The sequence below is a fragment of the Nipponia nippon genome, unplaced genomic scaffold (assembly GCF_047370975.1).
Source record: "Nipponia nippon isolate SJK-2023a ecotype South Korea unplaced genomic scaffold, ASM4737097v1 scaffold_17, whole genome shotgun sequence".
NCBI classification, from domain to species: domain Eukaryota; kingdom Metazoa; phylum Chordata; class Aves; order Pelecaniformes; family Threskiornithidae; genus Nipponia; species Nipponia nippon.
This window is the reverse complement of record NW_028262333.1, coordinates 10396857-10407754: the sequence shown is the minus strand read 5'-3', so window position 1 is coordinate 10407754 and position 10898 is coordinate 10396857. Positions and strand designations below refer to the sequence as shown.

General features: G+C 41.8%; 1 protein-coding gene across 2 annotated transcripts; it reads right to left on the bottom strand.

Annotated features, from left to right (window-relative positions):
• Positions 1 to 645: 645 nt before the first annotated feature.
• On the bottom strand, positions 646 to 7557 carry CAMLG (calcium modulating ligand). 2 transcript variants are annotated; one of them, XM_087754224.1, is made up of 4 exons: positions 7214 to 7551; positions 5275 to 5729; positions 4525 to 4590; positions 646 to 2837 (listed from the first exon to the last, which is right to left on the bottom strand). In XM_087754224.1, the coding sequence occupies exons 1-4, from the start codon at positions 7377 to 7379 to the stop codon at positions 2646 to 2648; spliced, it is 879 nt and encodes a 292-aa protein (XP_087610350.1). In that variant the 5' UTR covers positions 7380 to 7551; the 3' UTR covers positions 646 to 2645. The 2 variants fall into 2 exon arrangements, with proteins under 2 accessions (XP_087610350.1, XP_087610351.1); XM_087754225.1 differs by lacking the exon at positions 4525 to 4590 and having other exon boundaries at positions 7214 to 7557.
• Positions 7558 to 10898: the final 3341 nt, after the last annotated feature.

Genomic DNA, 10898 nt, shown 5'->3' with positions numbered 1-10898 from the left:
TGCGGCGCCCCCTGGCGGCCGGAGGGCGCAGCGCCCCCAAACGGGCAGCGCCCTAAAACGGGCAGCAACGGGCAGCGCCCAAAACGGGCAGCAACGGGCAACTGCCCGCGCAAAGGCCTCAGCCCCGGCCTTGCTGCCCAGCCCTGGCGGGATTCCCGGTGCAAGGTGCCCGCCACGCACCACAGCCCTCTTCCCGAGCCAGGACAAACCGCCAAGGAAGGGGGTAACAAATATACTTTTTAATAGAAAACAATCAGTTTGGCAATAAACATTAAATAGAATTATGTACATGAACAGAGATAAGTTAAAAATGGACTAAAAGGGATTAATTTCTTGACCGAAGGGGAAGAGGCGTCCTTGAGCACAAGCCCTCCTGACGCCGTGCCCGCTCACCCAAGGGCAGGGAGGCTTCCTCCAGCCCACCTCGAGGTCATCGGACAAAAAACAGCATTTACGGGCTGAAAAGCTCCACATCGGGTCTTGCAGCAAGATTTCTTTGAGAAGAAAACCCGTTTCCTTGCATACAAGGACAGTGCAAGGGGTTGAGTGAACGTACAGCACGTGGGTCAGCTTTTTTCTTGGTATTTAGCTGATAAGGATTAAAATTTTTATGCTGAGGATTAAAAATTCATTGCTTTTTGCAGATGTCAGTACACAGTATTTTTGCCATTTATTTGTATCACGTTTCGGCATATAAATAGAGTCAGAACAAGTGTAACTTTTGAGCAAACTCATTATTTACATATCTCAACCTTAATGTAAATGACAGTTATTTCAATTTGCTGAAATTCCTGTCTAATATAAACACACATAAAGCTTCTGAATAAATATTTGTGCTAATCAACCTAAATCAGTCTTTTGCAGCCCAGCCCTGGACACCTGTAACAGAATACTCACTGTAAAATAACCAGTAAAAACACGAAAATTGTCAAATCAAAACATAAGCTTCTTTTTTTAATGCCACAAACAAACATATATCTAACTTAGGGTCAGAAATGCAGTGCTAAAATGATAGCAGGAAGCTTTAACAGAAAAGATTAAGCAGAAAGCAGCGCTATTTACTTTAAAGAGGCATAATCAAATACTTTTGCTCCCTAAAAAAATTTCTGCAGACAAATACAAGATAAATAGGTGTTTCTCTACGCTCAAAAAAGGCATTGGCCTAGATTACCTGAAAGTCCAGATTCTAAACACAAAACTACAAGTTGAAAATAATACCAAATTTAGCTTCAATAGAAATTTTCACAGATTATCAGCATTTAAGGTATTTGGAATGACACTTCCTCTCACTGTGCAAAATTCATACGAGACTGAAAACACGAGCATTCATTAGCTTGCTACTTTATCCAGTGACAGAATTCATCCGCATTTGTCTTCTTTTCACATATGTGACTGGACATGCACAGAAAAAAATACAGAATGCTATTCTCCCTTCATACATAGATCTTCATGTGGGAATCAACTCAAAGTGCTATTTTTTATTTCACTGTCACTTGTAGTATACAGGATTTAAACAGGAACGGCTACAGTGATTTCACTGGGCAATTTCAGAAACGTACAAAAAAATTTTACATAAATAGCTCTGCTGAATGAAAGACTGTCTACTGTTGGGTTGTAGTATTACGCAGCAGGAGCAGAACTCCTCCGCAGTTAAGATCCTGTTTACATGCAAATGTCTGGTAATAAACAGAGACAAACTACAGAAATTAATGTCATATTAAAAGTTGTCTTACACAATCCTGCAAGAAGCTAGAAAAAAAAAATAGCTCCCTTTTAAGTTTTACATATACTAGAGCAAACATTTGATACTGCAGGTTGGTTGTCACGATATACAACTTTCCCCTCATGAGATTAACTGTTAAAATAATAAAAAAAAAGGCATCAGAATGAAAGCGCATGAATGAGCTACACTAGGATTAGGTTGCTGGAAACTCACAAACAGGTGAGATTAGCAATTTTATGTCTTCCTACTTTTTGATTAATGACATTTGTAAGGAACAGGACTTTTTTGTTGTTGGTTCTGCTTAGCTGTTTTGCACTATACTCATCAAATTAATCACAATCACAACAAATAATGTATAGCAAGGCAAGGATTAGGACCACAAAGTGGCATGTTTCACCAACATTCTCCAGAAGCAGCTACTTGGTTCAACATTCTGAATTTGAACAACAGAACACAGGGATTTCTTTTATTTAGAGCTTTCTTAAAAAAATGGGAACACCACAAAACGAGCAGTTCTTGTTAGCTATAGTCATACTGGAGAGAGCGAGCGATATATGGTTCTGCTGAAAGGAATTCTCTTCTCTTTGTTCTCATGGAAAACAAAGGCAGCTTTGTAAATGTTTATGAAGGAGGCTGAGAAGGGCATCATCTAACTAAACAAGATAAATCATCCACTGACACTTGCATCCTATTCTTCACATTTGTAATAGGCAGACACAGTATTTAAATAAACTGAACCAATACAACTGGCAGTCTGGGACCCTGCTCTTCCTTTCCCAAAATGACTGGATTTAAGGCTCCTTTCAAGCATTCGAACAGGTAATAATTTTAATGAAGGTTTAAACCTCTCTGCACAGTTAGACGTTAAAGGAATACAGTCCAGAAAGCTTTAGCGTAACTACTGTGTTGAATTCTACAGCCATCATGGTACTTCAGAACCAAAAAACAGAATAAGTTCATGGCAAAAGATAAAAGTAAAGAAATAAACACAAAGGTCTGTGAAAACATCTCCCATTTTGCTGTAGGTGTCCATGGAGCGACTAATCACTTCTGCAGGGATTCCAGACAGTAAAAGAGCAGCAGTTAATACTGTCGTTTTCACCTTCTTCTCACACTAAAAGAAAAAAAACAGTGTTATGTTAGTTCTTCTGTTGTAATCCAATCCTGCTTTACATGTCACGAATGTTGTGCCAATTTCACACACAGTCAGGCACATTCCAAATTCATCGGTAAGAGTAGCCGGTTTGGATTGATTCTCTCCAGACACGCTCCAGGATTCACAACACTTATCCTAGCTACAGATTCATGCTGTGATGGATTCACTGGAGCTGAGTGAGAGGCTGGGTAACAGCAGATAAAATTCATCACCGATATTATGCCTGCTTCATGGTGGCACTCCAAGCAGGCTATAAAGTGAGGCTGTGCAGCAGCTTCTGCATGAGTGGGAAGAGTCCCAGATGAGGGCAACCTGGCTGTAAGACGCCAAGCCAGGTGTTTCCACTGGCAGAACAGGATTAATCTCATCACACTACTCGGCGAAAGATACTGTTACTTTTCTAACACGGAAAAATTATTTAGAATTAAAAACCAACTGTTCCTTTCTATTTTAGTATGACTCCATTTGACAGTTTCATCCTCTGAACTCAGAAATGCCCCAAAACCCTTTTGAAAGCTGTTCAGCTGTCCTTAAGACGACAAATCCTGAGGATGCAAAGTCTGACAGGCAGGAAAAGGTGATAGTGGCTGAAGATTTTGGTAATTTGATGATACTTGCTGGATATCTTAACTTAATCCAATCTAAATTAAGCTTTCAAGAATCTTCCTAGGTTTCATGAGAGAAAAATGAAGGATAACAAGCTGACTGAGCTCAGCTGGATGTAAGTGCAGGAAAAGCAAGTTGTGGAAATGAACCACCTCTTTAAATTCTGAAACTGAAGAGCTGATTTTAAAAACAGCAGAAACAAGATCAAAAAGATCTAGCAGATGAGCTAGCGCAAATCTAAGGCTAATTCCACTGTTTTGTGTTTTGACATGTCAGCTTAGAATGACTACTATGAAGTTTAGTTTTCAATGATATACTTAACTACCAAAGAACCACAGATTTATTCTGATTTTCTACAGCTAATCTATTATTCCTTTTTAAATGCAAATGTTCCCTTTCAACTATGGATTAAAGCATCATTCAGTCTCACTTTGCACTGTAGACCTGACAAAATCATCGACCAAACAAATACTTCATCACAATTAACTGGTGTAAATATAATAAAGCAAGTGACATAGCAAATCTTGCTAATAAGCAGCAAGTTTCACACGCAAATACATGTCTCATTTCAAGTTGCCATTCAAACTGATACTAGCAATGGAATGCATAGCCCTTAAATACCCAAGCACTGTGTCATTTCATAACAAACACCCTCCCAAATTTTGTCCAGGTATCACATGTAAAATGGCTGTTGACAGAGTGAACAGTAACCACAGAAAAGCACGGTATAGAAGAAAAGGCAAAGTTTCCTAAATACATGAAAGAACTACCTGGCTTTCCTGGTCAGATGCTTTTGATCAGACTACAGCTAAACAAGTTGTTAGTCCACATTTTCACAGCAACTCTAAAAAAGATTTGGACTAAATCCGGGAAGATTAAAAAACTAATATAAACTAACAGCATTTGGTAACTCTCAATTCTACAGTTTAAAACAAGGGAAAGATACTGCACATGCACTGGTCCTAAAACAATACAATCTAAGCACAAGTTTAAATTTAAAACGTTTCAAATTAATCTAATTCTGAAAAAAATATTTTACCTTTGGAAAGTACTTGGACAGTCCCATGTAAGCAAGTTGTAGAGTAAGAAATGGTGCAAATATTGACTGAAGGAACAGAAAAGAATATATGAAAATTAACTTTGTCAGAAGTAATAGCTAAGAAAACACAGAAATTTAATGCTTCCCATGTCATAAAAGAAAATTAGGTAGGTAAAAAAATAATTTGTAGACAATAGCAACAGTATTCTTAAATACTACAAACCTAAGTAGACAAGTTAAATATCAAAAATAAGCTTCTGCCTTATTGTCTTTGAGCCTAAAAACCTGAAATTGCAGAAGCATACAGCAGTGTGTAAAAACAAGCCCAGTGATCCAGGAGGTGGCAGGCTGTACCAGCCACACACCCCCGTACCACGTACTATCAGACACCTGGAATACTGAGGAACTACTTTCCTCAGAAGACTGATAAATGAGTAGGATCTGCTTATCTTGGGACAACTACTGTTGTTCTTACTCTATTATTCTTTTGTAGACTCCAAACTAGAAGACCAGTTGACTCATGCTGAGAAAGATGGGACTAAACTTGCAGGAAACTTAAGCTGCAACAACTATTCCAGTGCTTCTGCTCCTCAAACACTGTTTTATACAGTTGTTGGAAATTTAAAGAGTGCCTGAAGTTCCCAACTCATTCACTAGTTATAGACTTCAGCCCTAGATAAAGAGTATTTCACAGTAAGTTTGCAGTAAACTAGCAAAACAGAATGGGATTATTTATTTCCCTGAACTCACCAAGTACTTGCACACAAAAGCCCTGACTGCGATGGCAAGCAGAGCACATCCCACCAATCTAAATATGCGGAAAGAGTCAAACTCCTCCACTGCATTCCCATTCTCTTGGCTTGGCTTCTCATTCATCAGCTGGTTCCTCAGCTTCAGAGCTTCATCAAATCTGGATAAGTACTGGTCTAATCCATGTCTAGGTGGCCGTGGTGCAGCTTCAGATGGCAGTTCCCCTCTATTACGGAGACGGAGCTCACTTGTACCCTCATTGACAAGATCTGGAGTTTTACCGAACAAGTCCTTATCCCCTTTGAGGTCTACCATGCTGCCTGCGTGGTCAGCCGTGCCTGCCATATTACAGACAGAATCACCAAGCACAATTCGCTTGGAAACTGAAGGAATGGGAAGGGAGTTTGATTTTTCCTGTTCGTGCTGGAGTTTTGATTCTGCGTGACTTTCATCATCTAAAGAAGAAAAACAAAAATACAGAGTTATGCACACCGGGTACGTGGAACAACACTTTAGCCATACTGGATTGGGGTCCTGGGTTGATGTCTCCACTTCCAAAGTGAAAACACAGATTTATGATTAATAAATGTGCTAATTATTAATCACAAAGCCATTTGACATACCTGAATACCAGCAATCCCATTTTAAAAAGAAATGGGCTTAGCTGATACACAACCTGCTCGTGTATCAAAGCAAAGGTTTACACTCAGACTTAGGTTACAGCACAGATGATGATCACGAAAAGGGAAGAGCACAGCATGGACCAGACTGAAAATGCTCATCAGCTTCACCAAAATTATATTTTTACGCAACTGGACTTGGCACACTCCTGTCTCCCCTTTGCCAGCCTACCAAGACCTCTACCTGTACCACATGCTTTGCATTGCAGGGCACTCTGCAAATGGTGCAGGCACGAGACAGAAAGCTGTGCAATGCAGGTTGGAAGCTGAAGCTGTCAGTCAGCAATGGAAAAATAAAAACATGGGATTTCCTTAAGCAACAACACTGCATGCACACAAGGAAAGACGTTCCAAATACATGGAACAACATAAAAAAAAAAAAAAAAAGACAAAGATGTACGGAAAGTGAATCACACAGAAGGAACATTAAAGACTGACAATGAACAGGCAACAGGAGAAGTGCACTTCGGCTTGTTCTGTATTGTCAGAGGCAAAGCAGTGTTAACCTGCTCTGTATTAAACCTGAAGACCTCATCTTACAGCAAAAGAGGTGATAACAGGGAACAAAAACCAAACCAAGAGGCATGCAGAACAGGTCTGATCCTACCAGAGACGAAGAACCAATGCTTAAAGAGCATTTTTCAGTATTAAAGCAGACTGGTTCATGGCTTATGGGCATCCTTGTAAACTGAAATCTGAGAACTCTTTCCTGACAAGACAGTCAGCCTCCTCGAAGTACGTACACAAAGATAAATGACCTACCTATGAATCTGCAAGAAAATTCTGCATACCAACCACAAACATCCAATGACTGGTTACTATCCAAATGCGAGAAAACTTTGATATAAAGACAGAGCTATGAAAGCAAGCCGTTACTGAATGAAAACGTGGGGGAGGCTCATCATTTCTTCAACTAAGAAGAACTCCTTGAAGCGAAATGACAGCTTGTCTGGTCGCTATGTAAGAACAGTAACGGGCCCAAGACCCGATCTGGGGACATTTCTGATGACACAGGTATTTTATGGACGGGCCTCTCGAGGACCAGAGAAGGTCGTGCTTCTCTTAAAGCATGACTGAAGCGAAAGATCGCACTGCGGGGCCAAACAGCAGCCGCCGGGAGCCAGCGCTGCCGTCCCACGGGGAGACCGCGGGGAGCGGTTACGGCAGGAGGAGGCCGCAGCCGGACGCTGCCGCCAGCCCCGCAGCGGGAGCCCTCAGGCCGCCGCCGCAGCCCCGCCGCCGCCCGCCACAGGGCTCACCCTTGCCCGCCGCGGGCCGGTGGAAGCCCATGATGCGGTTGATCCGCTCCTCCGAGTTCATCAGCAGCTTCCTCCGCCGCAGCTCGGCTCGGCGCTGGGAGGCCGACAGGCCGGCGGGGACCCCCGGGGGCGCGGGCGCCGCCGCCGCCCCGCCGCCGTCCTCCATCCCCGGCAGAAAAGGCCGCGGCGCTCCCTCAGCGCCGCACAATGGGGCCGCCCCGCCTCAGCGCGCAGGCGCCAGCGCCGCCCGCCTCCAGCCGCTGAAGCGAGCGCCGCCATCTCGCGTAAGGGTAGGGGAACGGGGGCCGCGCGGGGAGAGCCCCTCGCGCGCCGTGCTCTCTGCCGGTACGGCGCCCGCACTGAAAATGGCCGCTGCGGCCTCGGAAGTGACATCACGGCGCGGAAGGCGGGAAGGCACGGCGCGGGCGATGGCCGCGGGGCGGTGCTGAGGTGGCGGCGGGGGAGGCGCCGCGCTGACGGGAACCTGACCGACGGCTTCAGCCAGGGTAAGGGTTTTTGCATGCCAATAGGAAAAGCAAACCATTGAGCGCTAGCGCTGGCCGGCTCCTTCCTTAGTCTGCTTAAAAGTCTGGTTTCGGTAAACCCGGCAAATCCACCTTGCCTTCCGTGAGGAAAATCTGCTTAACAATGCAAAATAAAAACTTGTGCAGGATGGTAACCTTTTCCTTATCATACAGAGAGATGAAAGTAGTGTTCCGTATAGAAACTTAAAGCATTAAAGTAAGTGAACATTCATGTTTCTGGCCAAAGTAGCATTTACTTAACGCTCTGTAGCTAGAAAAACAACAGTTGAAATTGTGACCATACAAAAGCAGCAGAACATCAGGGGTATTCACAAGGCTAAGTTCAGAGGGCTGTTTAATTTTGTTTAAACTATGAAGCGCCAGCCCCTCTCGTGCTCCTCACCCAGAACAGATCAGCGCGCTGAGGGGAGCGCAGTGCTGGGTTTTGAGATTTTCTCTTGGAAAAGCTTGGAGTGCTGCTGCACAGCTGAATTTAGGAAGTTAACTTGTCATGTCGGGGCACACCCCGACCAAGGGAAGAGAATATGCTGTTTGTTGGACTGCCAGCAAACAGATGTTTTTCCGCGTATATGGAAGGGATACACAACATAGGGAAATGCCTTGTGGGGACTGTCAGGCAGCACAGGTCAGCTTCCCAAATTGTATTCCCAGTGTAGTGTCACTGCACTGCTGTTAATAGAGTAAGCAGCTGAACGGATTGCCTATGCATACTGAAGAGAAAACCAAGGGAACAAGGACCACTCAAGGATTCCAGAATTACCATAATAGAGCACATCTTCAGTTATTTCTAGCAAGATACGGTTGGCATAATATTCATATTTATGTACGATAAAAAGTCCATCACACCTCTACTTGTGTGACAGAAAGTGATAAAACTGGGCCACAGTATTCTTCCCTTAGCTGACAGCATAGCGAAGTACCTGAAAGCCAAACCAAATGAAGACAGTGACGTGGATACTTGCCATCAATACTTCAAACGAATTACCTTCAACATCCTTGACACTGAATGACTTGTGCTCCGTAACTCACAGGCTGCGCCACAGGCACTTCAGTTAGAAGCAGGACACGGCTTCAAGATCATATACTTGGACTTCCGAAGACCAGTGCTAGGATGGCTGCCTGTTGAATGCCAAGCCACAGCGGTAAAATTCAGCAGCAGCAGGACACAGACTGTTACATGTACTGGGGAAAAACTTTGTGCTGACAAGTCCGATTAATATTTCTATGATACTAAGTGATTTAGAGAATAACAGAATTCTGTATTCAAAAAACTTAATACAGAGGTCAAAGTACCAAGCTCATGCATTAACTTATATATGATGAACCAGAAGCAGCAGTGATGACAGCTCGTAAAAAAAATTGGCAAGCATAAGATGGAATGTCTTCTACAAAAACGTGTGGAAAAAAATAGGATGTTAAATGAAGATACAGGATTATCTACAATAAAATTGATTACCATCTTGGGAATACTTCTGAAGGCTAAATTCCAACCATCAATGTCAGCTGGCTCTCGAGACCAGCTTCCAGCCAGATGGCAGGGTACCACACGGTGGGGTACAGCACTGCTGCAGGCTGACTGGAAGAACAAACCCCAAGGTAGGACTGAATAACAATGCTGACTGACAGAGATGCTCTGGAGGGACAAAAAATGCCAGTGACAGAAGAAAAGCTTGAGTCACCTGGAACTAATTTTCTCAAATTCCCTCTCAGTTTGTATCACCTAAATATTACGTTTTAGCTAAAAGTAGATTTTATCACTTGTTGGTACATGGTATTTATCTCGATTGATCAAATACATTATTCTGTTTTTATTTATAAGAAAGGACTGATGGACTTACATGAGTTCTTTCAATTAATTTTATTGAGTAGCCAAATCTGATAAATTAGCACAGATAAAATAAGCATTTGCATGTGTTACAAATGACTTTTTACAGGAATAAAACAGTGAAAATTACAAACTGTAAAAAGGAGGACAAGTAAATCCTGTCTCAAATTCAGAAGGGGGAAGATTTATAACTTCATACTGAAGATCAAATGTTTGAGTTCAGAAAACAAAGATTTAATATTACAATATTATACACGACTTTACAAAATTAAATTTACTATAAGGATTACATCCATAATAGTAAGCAGAACCTTAAAAATCACATTTAATGGTCCCTTATTTAACAGCCATTCTGCATCTTTGATTAAATTCTGTTAAGAAATTAATTCTAAATAAAAGTGAATCATTCTAGTTATTGCAACACAGTCTACATGGACTCATATATATTAAATTAAAAACGATAATGAAAGCAAAGTAAAATGGATGGTAACAATGTTGGCTGAACACTAATGTGTCAAATACAGAAATAGTTTAAAAAAAAGTATTCAACTAGAAAAATAGAGTACTTTTGCAGTGGTAGAGTTGTCGTGCTGAGATCTAAGTACCAGAGCCACTCTTGCCTATTTTTGTAGTTCATCTTCAGTGTCCTCATTTTTCAATTGTAGGTAAAAATGACACATCATAGGTAGGTTGTGTGTTCATCTGTCCTGGATTGCCCTTACAGCAATACAAGGTGAACCAGCAGGCCTTTCCCACCGCGAGGGAATAAACTAACAAAGTTCAATACAGAATTTCTTCCAAAGTGAAGAGAACTTCAAGAGGGTTCATCTGATTCTTGTTTATAATGTTTTGCTCTGTAAAATTTAGGGACTCTAATTCAAAGTTGTTAATTGCCGCAAAGACTGACATCTTTAGCCATCGGGCTAGTGTACATAAAGCAATGAAGCCATCTCCAACATTTATGTTTTTAAAAAAAATAAGGGATATACTAGCAAAATACAGTCATAGTAAGAAACAGACTTTGGGTGGGCTGTTAGATTCAAGGATGATTTTCAACATCCGGGTGATAATATACCCAAAACACAAGTTTTAAGGTCATAACCTATGCAAGTGCATAGCTTCCATTTATGATTTAAATGAAGAGACCCCTTTCCCCTGGGAAAAAAGTCAGACTGTCAAAACTTAAAAAACCTCTTCACTATGACTAGAAACTGTGCAATTCTCTGAAAAGCTGTTCAAGTAAATATACTCCTGTTTGCTATGGAGACAGCAGACAGGGAAGCTTAAATTGGTTCTATAATAGTATTTTCATGCT